Source organism: Pristiophorus japonicus, chromosome 1 (genome assembly GCF_044704955.1).
Source record: "Pristiophorus japonicus isolate sPriJap1 chromosome 1, sPriJap1.hap1, whole genome shotgun sequence".
Taxonomy (NCBI): domain Eukaryota; kingdom Metazoa; phylum Chordata; class Chondrichthyes; family Pristiophoridae; genus Pristiophorus; species Pristiophorus japonicus.
This window is the reverse complement of record NC_091977.1, coordinates 541,769,842-541,785,486: the sequence shown is the minus strand read 5'-3', so window position 1 is coordinate 541,785,486 and position 15,645 is coordinate 541,769,842. Positions and strand designations below refer to the sequence as shown.

The following is a 15,645-nucleotide window of genomic DNA, read 5'->3' as shown; positions in this document are numbered from 1 at the left end:
AAAATCCATATATATTACATCGTAAGCACTGCCCTCATCGACCCTCTTGGTTACTGCCAGAAATAGCAGCGAACCTGGGGACTGGGAGAAATTTAGAACTCAGCAGAGGAGGACAAAGGGTTCGATTAGGACAGGGAAAATGGAGTACGAGAAGAAGCTTGCAGGGAACATTAAGGCGGATTGCAAAAGTTTCTATAGGTATGTAAAGAGAAAAAGGTTGGTGAAGACAAACGTAGGTCCCCTGCAGTCAGAATCAGGGGAAGTCATAACGGGGAACAAAGAAATGGCGGATCAATTGAACAAGTACTTTGGTTCGGTATTCACTAAGGAGGATACAAACAACCTTCCGGATATAAAACGGGTCAGAGGGTCTAGTAAGGAAGAGGAACTGAGGGAAATCTTTATTAGTCGGGAAATTGTGTTGGGGAAATTGATGGGATTGAAGGCCGATAAATCCCCAGGGCCTGATGGACTGCATCCTAGAGTACTTAAGGAGGTGGCCTTGGAAATAACGGATGCATTGACAGTCATTTTCCAACATTCCATTGACTCTGGATCAGTTCCTATGGAGTGGAGGGTAGCCAATGTAACCCCACTTTTTAAAAAAGGAGGGAGAGAGAAAACAGGGAATTATAGACCGGTCAGCCTGACCTCAGTAGTGGGCAAAATGATGGAATCAATTATTAAGGATGTCATAGCAGTGCATCTGGAAAATGGTGACATGATAGGTCCAAGTCAGCATGGATTTGTGAAAGGGAAATCATGCTTGACAAATCTTCTGGAATTTTTTGAGGATGTTTCCAGTAAAGTGGACAAAGGAGAACCAGTTGATGTGGTATATTTGGACTTTCAGAAGGCTTTCGACAAGGTCCCACACAAGAGATTAATGTGCAAAGTTAAAGCACATGGGATTGGGGGTAGTGTGCTGACGTGGATTGAGAACTGGTTGTCAGACAGGAAGCAAAGAGTAGGAGTAAACGGGTACTTTTCAGAATGGCAGGCAGTGACTAGTGGAGTGCCGCAAGGTTCTGTGCTGGGGCCCCAGCTGTTTACATTGTACATTAATGATTTAGACGAGGGGATTAAATGCAGTATCTCCAAATTTGCGGATGATACTAAGTTGGGTGGCAGTGTGAGCTGCGAGGAGGATGCTATTAGGCTGCAGAGTGACTTGGATAGGTTAGGTGAGTGGGCAAATGCATGGCAGATGAAGTATAATGTGGATAAATGTGAGGTTATCCACTTTGGTGGTAAAAACAGAGAGACAGACTATTATCTGAATGGTGACAGATTAGGAAAAGGGAAGGTGCAACGAGACTTGGGTGTCATGGTGCATCAGTCATTGAAGGTTAGCATGCAGGTACAGCAGGCGGTTAAGAAAGCAAATGGCATGTTGGCCTTCATAGCGAGGGGATTTGAATACAGGGGCAGGGAGGTGTTGCTACAGTTGTGCAGGGCTTTGGTGAGGCCACACCTGGAGTATTGTATACAGTTTTGGTCTCCTAACTTGAGGAAGGACATTCTTGCTATTGAGGGAGTGCAGCGAAGGTTCACCAGACTGATTCCCGGGATGGCGGGACTGACCTATCAAGAAAGATTGGATCAACTGGGCTTGTATTCACTGGAGTTCAGAAGAATGAAAGGGGACCTCATAGAAACGTTTAAAATTCTGACGGGTTTAGACAGGTTAGATGCAGAAAGAATGTTCGCAATGTTGGGGAAGTCCAGAACCAGGGGTCACAGTCTGAGGATAAGGGGTAAGCCATTTAGGACCGAGATGAGGAGAAACTTCTTCACCCAGAGAGTGGTGAACCTGTGGAATTCTCTACCACAGAAAGTAGTTGAGGCCAATTCACTAAATATATTCAAAAGGGAGTTAGATGAAGTCCTTACTACTCGGGGGATCAAGGGTTATGGCGAGAAAGCAGGAAGGGGGTACTGAAGTTTCATGTTCAGCCATGAACTCATTGAATGGCGGTGCAGGCTAGAAGGGCTGAATGGCCTGCTCCTGCACCTATTTTCTATGTTTCTATGTTTCTATGCCTCAAAAAAGTCAATCAGGTTAGTCAAACAGGATCTTCCCTTAACAAATCCGTGCTGACTGTCCCGAATCAATCCTTGCCTATCCAAATGCAGATTTATCCTGTCTTTTAGGATTTTTTCCAATCATTTTTCCACCTGTGACATTAGGCTGACAGGCCTGTAATTACTCGGCCTATAACCTTTGTCCCTTATTAAACAAGCGTACTACATTAGCAGTCCTCCAATCCTCCGGCACCTTGCCCAGATCCAAAGAGGACTGGAAAATGATGGTCAAGGTCTCGGCTATTTCCTCTTTTAATTTGCTGGGATGCATTTCATCCGGGCTTGGGGACTTATCTACTATCAAACCTGCTAAACCCCTTTAATACTTCCTCTCTCAGTATATTTATTTCCTCCAGAATATTACACTCCTCCTCTCTAGCAGTATCCAGATTTCTTCTTCCTTTGGATTGCTACCAGTGCCACGTGCTAGTCAGAGTAGGAATCGCAGGATAGCTCAGATGAATACGTGGCTTGAGGAGTGGTGCAGAATGGAGGGATTCAAATTCCTGGGACATTGGAACCGGTTCTGGGGGAGGTGGGACCAGTACAAACCAGACGGTCTGCACCTGGGCAGGACCGGAACCAATGTCCTTGTGGGAGTTTTTGCTCGTGCTGTTGGGGAGGAGTTAAACTAATATGGCAGGGGGATGGGAAACTATGCAGGGAGACAGAGGGAAGTAGAATGGGGGCAGAAGCAAAAGATAAAAAGAAGAAAAGTAAAAGTGGAGGGCAGAGAAATCCAAGGCAAAAAGCAAAAAGGGCCACATTGCAGCAACACTCTAAAGGGGCAAAGTGTGTTAAAATACACACTTTGCCCCTTTAGAGTTTTGCAGCAAAGACAAGCCTGAAAGCTCTGTGCCTCAATGCGAGGAGTATTCGGAATAAGGTGGATGAATTAACTGTGCAGATAGCAGTTAATGTAAATGATGAGATTGGAATCACGGAGACATGGCTCCAGGGTGACCAAGGCTGAGAACTCAACATCCAGGGGTATTCAACATTTAGGAAGGATAGACCGAAAGGAAAAGGAGGCAGGATGGCATTGCTGGTTAAGGAGGAAATTAATGCAATAGTAAGGAAGGACATTAGCTTGGATGATGTGGAATCGGTATGGGTGGAGCTGCGGAATACCAAGGGGCAGAAAACACTGGTGGGAGTTGTGTACAGACCACCAAACAGTAGTAGTGAGGTTGGGGACAGCATCAAGCAAGAAATTAGGGATGTGTGCAATAAAGGTACAGCAGTTATCATGGGTGACTTTAATCTACATATTGATTGGGCTAACCAAACTGGTAGCAATGCTGTGGAGAAGGATTTCCTGGAGTGTATTAGGGATGGTTTTCTAGACCAATATGACGAGGAACCAACCAAGGAGCTGGCCATCCTAGACTGGGTGATGTGTAATGAAAAGGACTAATTAGAAATCTTGTTGTGCGAGACCCCTTGGGGAATAGTGACCATAATATGGTCGAATTCTTTATTAGGATGGAGAGTAACACAGTTAATTCAGAAACTAGGATGCTGAACTTAAGGAAAGGTAACTTCGATGGTTTGAGGCGTGAATTGGCTATAATAGACTGGCAAATGATACTTAAAGGGTTGATAGTGGATAGACAATAGCAAACATTTAAAGGTCACATGGATGAACTTCTGCAATTGTACAACACTGTCTGGAGTAAAAATAAAACGGTGAAGGTGGATCAACCGTGGCTAACAAGGGAAATTAATGATAGTGTTTAATCTAAGGAAGAGGAATAGAAATTGGCCAGAAAAAGCAGCAAACCTGAGGACTGGGAGAAATTTAGGATTCAGCAGAGGAGGACAAAGGGTTTAATTAAGAAGGATGAAAATAGAGTACGAGAAGAGGCTTGCCGGGAACATAAAATCTGACTGCAAAAGCTTCTATAGATATGTGAAGAGAAAAAGATTAGTGAAGACAAACGGAGGTCCCTTGCGGTCGGAGTCAGGTAAATATATAATTGCAAGTTGGCTCCAAAATTGGCTTGGAGATCGGAAGCAAAGGGTAATGATTGATGGATGTTTTTGTGACTGGAAGGATGTTTCCAGTGGGGTTCCGCAGGGCACAGTACTGGGTCCCTTGCTTTTTGCGGTATATATCAACAATTTAGATTTGAATATAGGGAGTATGATTAATGCTTTTGTTCTGCATCCTTTTTTAAATAGGGGCGTTACATTTGCGGTTTTGCAATCCACTGCGACCGCCTCAAAATCCAGGGAATTTTGCTCGATTACAACCAAAGCATCCACTATTGCTGCCGCTACTTCTCCGAAGATGTAGGCGTCAGGTCCAGGATGTAGTGTCTCTGCACCTTACTACAAACTCACACATGGCATGGATATATCAGACACGGTCACTCTGTGAGCTTAACCTTTATTGCTAGGACCAATGAGTGTTGACCCTGGGTGGGACCTCCCCTTTTATACCTGGAAACCCAGGTGAGGAGTGTCTCCCGCAAGTTCACCCCCCTGTGGTCAGGGTGTGCATTTCTAGGGTACAGTTACATAGTACAGGAGTTACAGTTACATACTTATAGTCATTGCAAGATGGTTAAATACATGACATCACCTCCCCCCTTAAGTCTTTTAGTTTCAGAGGTTAAGTCTATCGGGTGGTCTACGCTCTCTCGTGGAGCGCTGCAGTTGTGACTCTGGTGGCTGAGCCTCAGCACGTGTCTCTGTCACTTGAGGTGTTTCCGGCCTGTCCGGGCTGGCCGCAGGGACTGTGCATGCTGAGGGCTGTCTTTGTTGCTCGTGCGCTAGCAGTGGTGTGGGTGCTATCTCATCATGCTCTTCTTCCGGTTCCTCCATGTCAGCACTGTACCTTTTCTTTACTTGGTCCAAGTGTTTGCGGCATATCTGCGCATTGTTTAGTCTGACCACTATGACCCTGTTTCCTTCTTTGCCAATTACGGTGCCCTCAAGCCACTTGGGTCCCAAAGCATGGTTAAGAACAAATACCGGGTCATCTATTTCTATATACCTCCCCCTTGAGCCTTGATCATGCTCGATTTGGGACTAGCGCTTGCCCTCAACAATGTCTGCCAGGGCTGGGTGAATGAGGGACAGCTGCGTCTTGAGTGTGCATTTCATGAGGAGTTCAGCTGGCGGGACTCCCGTGAGCGAGTGCGGGAGGGACCTGTAGACCAGCAGGAGGCGCGATAGGCGGTACTGAAGGGTGGGACCCTGGATACGTAGCATGCCCTGTTTTATGACTTGGACCACCCGTTCCGCCTGGCCATTGGAGGCCGGCTTGAATGGCGCTGTCCGGACGTGCTTGATCCCATTGCCCGACATAAACTCCTGGAACTCATGGCTGGTAAAACATGGGCCATTATCGCTGACCAGGATATCCGGCAAGCCGTGGGTCATGAAAACCATACGCAGACTCTCCACGGTGGTGGATGTCGTGCACAAGTTTAATATGATGCACTCGATCCACTTCGAGCATTGACAACGATCAGGAACATTTTCACCATGAACGGGCCCACATAGTCTACGTGAATACGTGACCATGGTCTGGTGGGCCAGGGCCACGGGCTGAGTGGGGCCCCCCTGGGGGCATTACCCAGCTGGGCACACGTCCTGCACCTGCGAACCCAATGTTCCAGGTCTGAGTCAATCCCCAGCCACCATACATGTGACCGAGCAATGGCCTTCATTAACACGATGCCAGGGTGCTCGCTGTGGAGATCCCTGATGAACGCTGTCCCTTCCTTTCTGGGGCATGACTACCTGGCTGCCCCATAGCAGGCAGTCGGTTTGGATGGAGAGTTCATCCATCTGTCTCTGAAACAGTCTGACCTCCTCGGGACAGACCCCATGCGTGGGCGCCCAGTCCTCAGTCAGGACACAATTCTTTATCAGGGATAGGAGGGGGTATCTGTTGGAACAGAGTTTGATCTGTTGGGCTGTGATGGGGGAGCCCGCAGTGTCAAAAGCCTCAACAGCCATGACCATCTCAGAGCTCTGCTCCGAAGCCCCCTCGGTGGTGGCCAGTGGGAGCCTGCTGAGTGCATCAGTGCAGTTTTCGATGCCTGGCCGGTGCCGTATGGTGCAGTCATACGCAGCCAGCGTGAGGGCCCATCGCTGTATGCGAGCTGAGGCATTAGCATTGACAGCCTTGCTGTCAAACAACAAAGATGTTAACAGCTTGTGGTCCGTCTCGAGCTCGAACCGTCTACCGAAGAGGTACTGGTGCATCATTTTCACACCGTACACACACGCGAGTGCCTCCTTCTCGACCATGCTGTATCCACGCTCTGCCTGGGAGAGCGACCTGGAGGTATAAGCCACGGGTTGGAGTTGGCCGTCATCGTTACCCTGCTGCAACACACACCCAACCCAGTAGGATGACGCATCGCACGTTAAAACCAGTTTTTTACAGGGGTCATACAAAGTCAACCGTTTGTTGGAACACAGCAGTTCCTAGCCTTATTGAAAGCCCGTTCTTGACAGTCCCCACAAAACCATTCACAACCTTTACGCAGGAACATGTGTAACGGCTCCAACAACATGCTTCAGTTCGGCAGAAAGTTCACAAAATAGTTCAGAAGTCCCAGGAATGATCACAGCTCCGACGTGTTTCCAGGCCTGGGTGCCCGGCGAATCACCTCAGTTTTTGATTCAGTGGGCCGGATCCCGTGTACAGCAACCCTCCTGCCCAAAAGCTCGACCTCTGGGGTCAAAAACACACACTTGGCCTTTTTCAGCCGCAAGCCTACCCGATCCAATCGGCGTAGCATCTCCTCCAGGTTGTGGAGGTGTTCCTCGGTGTCTCGACCCGTTATGGGAATGTCGTAGAAACATAGAAACATAGAAAATAGGTGCAGGAGCAGGCCATTCAGCCCTTCTAGCCTGCACCGCCATTCAATGAGTTCATGGCTGAACATGAAACTTCAGTACCCCCTTCCTGCTTTCTCGCCATAACCCTTGATCCCCCGAGTAGTAAGGACTTCATCTAACTCCCTTTTGAATATATTTAGTGAATTGGCCTCAACTACTTTCTGTGGTAGAGAATTCCACAGGTTCACCACTCTCTGGGTGAAGAAGTTTCTCCTCATCTCGGTCCTAAATGGCTTACCCCTTATCCTCAGACTGTGACCCCTGGTTCTGGACTTCCCCAACATTGGGAACATTCTTTCTGCATCTAACCTGTCTAAACCCGTCAGAATTTTAAACGTTTCTATGAGGTCCCCTTTCATTCTTCTGAACTCCAGTGAATACAAGCCCAGTTGATCCAATCTTTCTTGATAGGTCAGTCCCGCCATCCCGGGAATCAGTCTGGTGAACCTTCGCTGCACTCCCTCAATAGCAAGAATGTCCTTCCTCAAGTTAGGAGACCAAAACTGTATACAATACTCCAGGTGTGGCCTCACCAAAGCCCTGCACAACTGTAGCAACACCTCCCTGCCCCTGTATTCAAATCCCCTCGCTATGAAGGCCAACATGCCATTTGCTTTCTTAACCGCCTGCTGTACCTGCATGCTAACCTTCAATGACTGATGCACCATGACACCCAAGTCTCGTTGCACCTTCCCTTTTCCTAATCTGTCACCATTCAGATAATAGTCTGTCTCTCTGTTTTTACCACCAAAGTGGATAACCTCACATTTATCCACATTATACTTCATCTGCCATGCATTTGCCCACTCACCTAACCTATCCAAGTCACTCTGCAGCCTAATAGCATCCTCCTCGCAGCTCACACTGCCACCCAACTTAGTATCATCCGCAAATTTGGAGATACTGCATTTAATCCCCTCGTCTAAATCATTAATGTACAATGTAAACAGCTGGGGCCCCAGCACAGAACCTTGCGGCACTCCACGAGTCACTGCCTGCCATTCTGAAAAGTACCCGTTTACTCCTACTCTTTGCTTCCTGTCTGACAACCAGTTCTCAATCCACGTCAGCACACTACCCCCAATCCCATGTGCTTTAACTTTGCACATTAATTTCTTGTGTGGGACCTTGTCGAAAGCCTTCTGAAAGTCCAAATATACCACATCAACTGGTTCTCCTTTGTCCACTTTACTGGAAACATCCTCAAAAAATTCCAGAAGATTTGTCAAGCATGATTTCCCTTTCACAAATCCATGCTGACTTGGACCTATCATGTCACCATTTTCCAGATGCACTGCTATGACATCCTTAATAATTGATTCCATCATTTTACCCACTACTGAGGTCAGGCTGACCGGTCTATAATTCCCTGTTTTCTCTCTCCCTCCTTTTTTAAAAAGTGGGGTTACATTGGCTACCCTCCACTCCATAGGAACTGATCCAGAGTCAATGGAATGTTGGCAAATGACTGTCAATGCATCGCTATTTCCAAGGCCACCTCCTTAAGTACTCTAGGATGCAGTCCATCAGGCCCTGGGGATTTATCGGCCTTCAATCCCATCAATTTCCCCAACACAATTTCCCGAGTAATAAAGATTTCCCTCAGTTCCCCCTCCTTACTAGACCCTCTGACCCCTTTTATATCCGGAAGGTTGTTTGTATCCTCCTTAGTGAATACCGAACCAAATTACTTGTTCAATTGGTCTGCCATTTCTTTGTTCCCCGTTATGACTTCCCCTGATTCTGACTGCAGGGTACCTACGTTTGTCTTCACCAACCTTTTTCTCTTTACATACCTTTCGAAACTTTTGCAATCCGCCTTAATGTTCCATGCAGGCTTCTTCTCGTACTCCATTTTCCCTGCCCTAATCAAACCCTTTGTCCTCCTCTGCTGAGTTCTAAATTTCTCCCAGTCCCCAGGTTCGCTGCTATTTCTGGCCAATTTGTATGCCACTTCCTTGGCCTTAATACTATCCCTGACCGTCCGGTTTGTACTGGTCCCACCTCCCCCAGAACCGGTCCCAATGCCCCAGGAATTTGAATCCCTCCCTTCTGCACCACTGCTTAAGCCACGATCGTTCCAGGGATGGACTTGAGCAAACTTTCCATGTTTCTCTGAAAGATAGCTGCTGCCGAACGAATGCCAAATGGACACCTGTTGTAGATAAATAATCCCTTGTGTGTCGTGATGATGGTCAGAAGCTTGGGTTCTTCAGTCAGTTCCTGGGTCATGTCGGCCGAAGTGAGGTCCAGCTTCGTGAACAGCTTACCACCTGCCAGCGTGGCAAAAAGGTCCTCCGCTCTCAGGAGCGGGTATTGGTCTTGCAGCGACACTCGGTTGATGGTGGCTTTGCAGTCGCCACAAATGCTGACCGAGCCATCTGCTTTAAACACAGGAACGATGGGACTTGCCCAGTCGCTGAAATCAACGGCCGAAATTATGCCCTCACTAAGCAGCCTGTCTAGTTCACTTTCAATTTTCTCACGCATCACATACGGCACCGCTTTGGCTTTGTGGTGCACTGGTCTGGCGTCCGGAGTGATGCGTATCACTACTTTGGTGCCCTTGAACGTTCCAACACTGGGTTGAAACAGTGACCCGAATTTTTGCAGGACCTGTGAGCATGAACTTCACTCCACGGATGAAATGACGTGCACATCCCCCCATTTCCATTTCATCTCAGCTAGCCAACTCCTCCCCAAAAGCGCGGGGCCATTTCCCGGAACGATCCAGAGTGGCAGCCGGTTCTGTGATCCATTATGCGTTGCACCAAGTTTGCACTGCCCAGCACTGTGATTATCTCCTTGGTGTACGTCCGTAGCTGCGTCTCAATGTGTTCCAGTTTGGGCCTGCTAGCTCTGTGTGGCCATAGTCTCTTAAATTGTTGGGCACTCATGAGTGACTGGCTCACTCCCGTATCCAGCTCCATGCGCACCGGGATGCCATTCAGTAAGACTTGCATCATCATGTGTGGCATTGTAGTGTATGAGCTGTGGACGTCAGCCACGTGAACCCGCTGAACTTCAGCATCCATGGTTGTTCCCCAGACATCATTCTGCATTGCGGAACCCTCGTCTGGTTCCTCTGTCTCGCAGATTAGCCTTGCTACTGCCTTTTTGCACATCCTGGCCAAGTGTCCACTGACATTACAAATCCTACAGGTATATTGCTGGAACCTGCAGCTTCTTGCAGTGTGTCTACCCCCCGCACCTCCAGCATGAGCTGAGATTGAGATTGCGGTTAACAAAGGGACTATTACCAGGCATTCCTCTCTGATTGCCCATTTGGCTGTTTCTAAGCACTCTGATGGTGGGTGTTAATGGTCCCATCGCGGGATGCATTGTTCCTCGAGATGACTTGAATTGCCGATCCCCTCTCCATTGTCCTTGTTGCAGGCCCACCCTAGAGCCTGTTGCTGCCTGGGTGGTTTCGAAATGCCCTTGCCTGCTGCGGGGTCCCGAGCAGTTTTCACCATGTTAACTCCCTGGTCCATCGCCACGTTTGGACCAGGGTTGCAGGCGTAAATTAGCTTGGTCTCCTCTTCCCCTGCCATAAAGGTCTGAGCTTTCAATGCCGCCCCTTCTAAAGTCAAGTCCATGGTCTCTATGAGCTTCCTGAAAATGCCGGCATGATTAATGCCCTCGATGAAAAAGTCCCTTAACATCTCCACCCTGCAGGCATCAGAGAACTTACAGAAACTGGCCAAGCACCGCAGTTCCGCCACGAAGTCCGAGACGTTTTGTTCCTCCCGATGCCGGTGAGAGTAGAACCGGTGCCGGGCCATGTGTACACTACTTGCCGGCTTGAGATGCTCACTGATCAGCTGGCTGAGCTGTTCGAAGGACTTGTCCGCTGGCTTTTGGGGTGCGAGCAGATCTTCCATCAGCACATACGTCAGTGGTCCACAGCTGGTCAGTCGATGCGGCCTCCGCTTGCCAGCCGCTGTCTCTTCCAGCCAGTCCTTTGTGACAAAGCTCTGCTGGAGTCTTTCCACAAAGTCGTCCCAGTCCTCACCCACACAGTAACGTTCCTCTGTGTCACCGGTGGCCATCCTCGTGGTTCGGTGATTCCCGTTTCTCACCGCCAAATGTGGTGTCCCTGCACCATACTACAAACTCACACGAGGCATGGATATATCAGACACGGTCACTACGTGACCTTCACCTTTATTGCCAGGACCAAGGAGTACTGACCGTGGGTGGGACCTGCCCTTTTATACCTGGAAACCCAGGTGAGGAGTGTCTCCCGCAAGTTGACCCCCTGTGGTCAGGGTGTGCATTTCTACAGTACAGGTACAGTGTGCGTGAGTTACAGTTACATGACTATATCATTACAAGATGGTTAAATTCATGACACAGGGGACTTGTACGCCTTTAGTCCCATTATTTTACTGAGTACTACTTCATTAGCGATAGTGATTGTATGAAGTTCCAACCTCCCTATAGCCCCTTGCTTATCCACTATTGGGATGTTTCAGTGGCTTCTACCGTGAAGACGGATACAATATATTTGTTGAATGTCTCTACCATTCCCCAGTCTCATCCTCCAGGGGAGGAACATTTACTTTAGCCACTCTTTTCCTTGTTATGTACCTGTAGAAACTCTAACTATGTTTTTATATTTTGTGCTTGTTTACTTTCATACTCTATCTTCCCTCTCTTTGTCAATTTTGTATTTGTTCTTTGCTGGCTTTTAAAAGTTTCCAAATCCTCTCGTCTCCCACTGATCTTGGCCCATTGCAGGCCCTTGTTTTCAATGTGATGCCATCCCTTATTTCCTCAGTTAGGCACGGATGGTTGTCCCTTCTCTTGCAGTCTTTCCATCTCATTGCGATATAGTTTAGTTGCGAGTTAAAAAATATCTCCTTAAATGTCTGCCACTGATCATCAACCGTCCCGTACTTTAATCTATTTTCCCAGTCCACTTTCGCCAACTCTGCCCTCATACCTTTGTTTTCTCAATAATTTAAGCTTAGGACACTGGTTTCGGAACTAACTTACTCACCGCCCAACAGAATTCAAATTCAACCATGTTATGGTCATTCATTTCACTGTACCAGATCTAAGATACCCTGCTCGCTGGTTGGTTCTGCAATATGCTGTTCAAGGAAACCATCCAGGATACACGCTATGAACTCTTCCTCGGGGCTACGCTGGCCAATTTGCTTTGTCCAATCAATATGTAGGTTAAAATCGCCCAGGATTCTTTCGGTGCATTTATTACAAGTCTCCACCTGCCACGATCTTGCATGGCAGAGCAGACTCGAGGGGCTCAATGGAGTAATCGTGCTGCTATTTACTGCAAACGCTTCCATAGATATATGAAGAGAAAACGATTAGTGAAGACAAACGTAGGTCTCTTGCAGTCAGATTCAGGCACTGATGTAAAGCCTGGCCGACAGGAGCTGCCATCCTACCTGGTGTTGGACCTCCTCCTTACCATGCTGGGTTGTGGGGATTGGTGCAGGGCCGGGCCGAGTGGCTCCCCCTAGCCACTCACTCACTGCTTTGGTGAACAAACCTCTATCTGCTGCTGCCCTCGACTCTCGCTGTAACTCACCTGGCCTCACTTCTGGGAAGGGGAAGGTCAGTGACATCAACCAGCCAATGGGAATAGATCCTGCCGCCAGCTTTGTGCTGGGTACCAGAGCTGTATATGCTGTGCCGAGCGCGAGTGAGGACATCCATATGTGAGGCAGGGAGTGGTCCTGAGGAACACCACCCCATTATCTAGGCAACGGATGTCGCCACCTTAGTGCAGGTGGGAGACCAGCTACTTTAGGTGGTACTTTAGCGGGTGCCATCCTTTTGCAGGTCACTGCTGACCTTGCAGAGGATCCTGACAGATCGTCACTCCCCGCCCAGGGAGCCCTGTGTAGACAATGTGTGAGAGAGTGTGATAATATTCACCATGAGGGAGAGTGACTCGGACACAATGGGCCTTAAATTCCGGCTTCACCAGGTCAGGCCCAAGTGTGCATGCCCCGGTAACCGGCTTTTCCGATCTGTCAAAGATTTCTCCATATGGATTCTCCATATCCCGGGGAGAAAACCATTTGTGTGGGTGATATTGGGTCATTTGCCCAAATCATGCCCAGAGAATGTCCTTCAAACTCTTACACTGGTAATAGTAATGTATCGACCTGCTTTTACCTGGTTTAAGAGTTCTAAAACATATCAAAAATAAACTTAAATACATATTTTTACAGTAAAAACCCTTTCCACCAAGGATCATTGATTTTAAACCTTATTGAAACATGTTAAAAAAATTCTAAAACATTTTTTTAACAAAACATTTAATTGACTTTAATTTCAATTAATTTTAAATGTGTGATGTGTTTTTTAATTTATTCTGTTGCTTTTCAATATTGAGGTGTTTATTCACATTGATAATAATGGGAACTCTGAAAAAGCGAGTTGCCATTATGATCACTGAGAATACTGCAGCGTGATTGGTGCTTCAGGCCCATGTGACTCCAGCTTTACTGTACGTATGGGGAAGGCCATTTCCCTAACGCTACACATGGAATGAAGGTCTCGGATGGGAATCGAAGGTTTACGTAAAATATCCTCCGGTCGGAGGCATTTGTCCGAAGGAAGCCCCAACCGGGATTTCCCCCCCCATTATCTGGTGGCATTGAGTTCTGAGGCTGTAAAGTCTCTGCTGCTTCTTATCGTTTAATGCATTTTACAATTACAACAAAGGGATATTTCAGCACATTCTTCCACTGCTCCCGGAACTTAGTCTGTGTCACGGCGTAAATACCAGTGTTTGTACAGCAACTCAGCTGCTGCAGCATGAATCCTAGTTCAGTTACAAAGACAGATAATTCGACAAAATGTCCAATATATAAAATCCGGTTTGACACAAGAACCACCATATACATTGCCCATAACAGGATGAAATTCCCCGAGATAACAAACAATAAAATCATGGATTTCCTGCGACTCTCCATCTCGGGGTCTCTGGGACTCTCCCCACTGCTGTGACCCCGGAGTCTCCTGCGAGCTCTGCTGGCCATTAAAATGTGTCTGACAGTGAGAGCATTGAGCAGCAGGATCAGAATAAATGGGACACACGGGGTTAGAATATAATGAAGTAGTTCGAATACTGTCCAGCCCAGTGATGCATAATTAGTGTAATACAGATCACAAAACCAGGGGTTGTTACCAAGCACATACAAACTTGTGAACATAAAATACCAGGGTATGTTCTTTAAACAGCTCAGCACAGTCACTGTTCCCAGAACCACAGCCGCCGTTCTCTCGGTGCTATATTTAGTTTTCAACTTCTGGCAACAAATGGCCACAAATCGATCGAAGGTGAAAGTGACGGTGAACCAGACAGAACAGTCTGTGGCTGCATAGAGCAGGACGGCGTGGATATTACACAGGGGGATGGACTGCACGAAAATAAACTGTTCCTCATAACGAATCGGAATGTGCCTCAGTATCAGATCCAGGATCACGACCAGTAGATCCGCTGTTGCCATGGCCACCAGGTAACGAGTGACACATTTGGAGAGTCCGCACTTTCCCCGGGACAGGATCACTATCGTCACTAAGTTCACTGTGAGGAAAGGAAATAACCAGTTAAATTAAACATCAGGCTGGGAGCAAGAGCAGAAGATTGATGAGATTCGGTCTGCAATCTGCAAATCATTAGTGACATGAAATAATATAATCTAATTCTAGTACCAGAGGAAATGAATGCAGGGTTTATTGCAAAAATAATAAGGAATCAATAAATGAAATGGGGATAAAGACAACATGAAAGGAACAGATGTTTGATCAATGAGACATTAAATGATAGATCTACCTTTAGCTCAGCAGGCAACAACACTGCCCAAGGTAACAGGGACACACATGGGTCAAGAACCTCTCAGGAAGCCTTCGTGTCCCGGGATCAGTCAGCACCGAGAGCGGTGTGATTCGCTTCTGTGCCACTGTGTTGGTGGGAGGGAGCGGTGATGGGGGGAGAGGGAGGGAGGCCCTCATTGTATTCTTGCTCCTGCTGAGGATCTGGATTCTAATTAGAACTGAAAGTGAGTGTAACAGGAATAAACATCGACTGCAATTTTGCCATGCAATAATTACAGGTGGTTCTACTTAAAATGTTTGAAGCAAATATGACGATGTTAGGTTATTAAATACAAATGTACAGCAGTTAGAAAGATAACTGGGCTGCAGGAAGTATATTGAACAATGAGCTTAACACCTTTTTGTTGAAATTGTCGTCATTGAAAGTAAGAATTTCCGAATAACATGGCAAAGAATGGACTCTGAATAAAATAATTAGTTATTATTGACCAGGGAATGTCCAACTAAATGCTTTGTTTTAGCATCGAAATCGGACGACTTATTCCACAGGTAAAGTGCTGCCCAATGCTTCTGTAACGTATCTGAACACAAATGGATATGAGTAATTTTTTGTTTTCTTTCACATGTTGCTTTCCAACTTGTGCATAGTATATGAGATGGAAAAATATCAAAGGATTGTTTTCTCATTAATACTTCAGTTACAATCAGCTGACATTCTTTATGCTGAATGAAAACAGGGTACAATAGAGAATTACTCCGATTCTCACTGAGACCCACTGAGCTGTGGCAGACATACATGAGAGTCAATTGTAAACTCAAAACAAAGATTGCAAATAAATGTCTGGAAATCTGGCTAAATGAGCATTTATTGAGAAT

General features: G+C 47.0%; 2 protein-coding genes across 2 annotated transcripts in view; both read right to left on the bottom strand.

Moving 5' to 3' along the window:
* ankrd29 (ankyrin repeat domain 29) overlaps positions 1 to 15,645 on the bottom strand; it is a 1,085,233-nt gene that overhangs the window by 866,994 nt on the left and 202,594 nt on the right. The window lies entirely within an intron of this gene.
* Positions 1 to 15,645, bottom strand: part of LOC139261534 (probable G-protein coupled receptor 139) — a 34,888-nt gene that overhangs the window by 18,741 nt on the left and 502 nt on the right. The window contains exon 2 of the mRNA XM_070877070.1: positions 13,647 to 14,518. Coding sequence (XP_070733171.1) covers positions 13,647 to 14,518 — 872 coding nt within the window. The remainder of the gene's footprint in view (positions 1 to 13,646; positions 14,519 to 15,645) is intronic.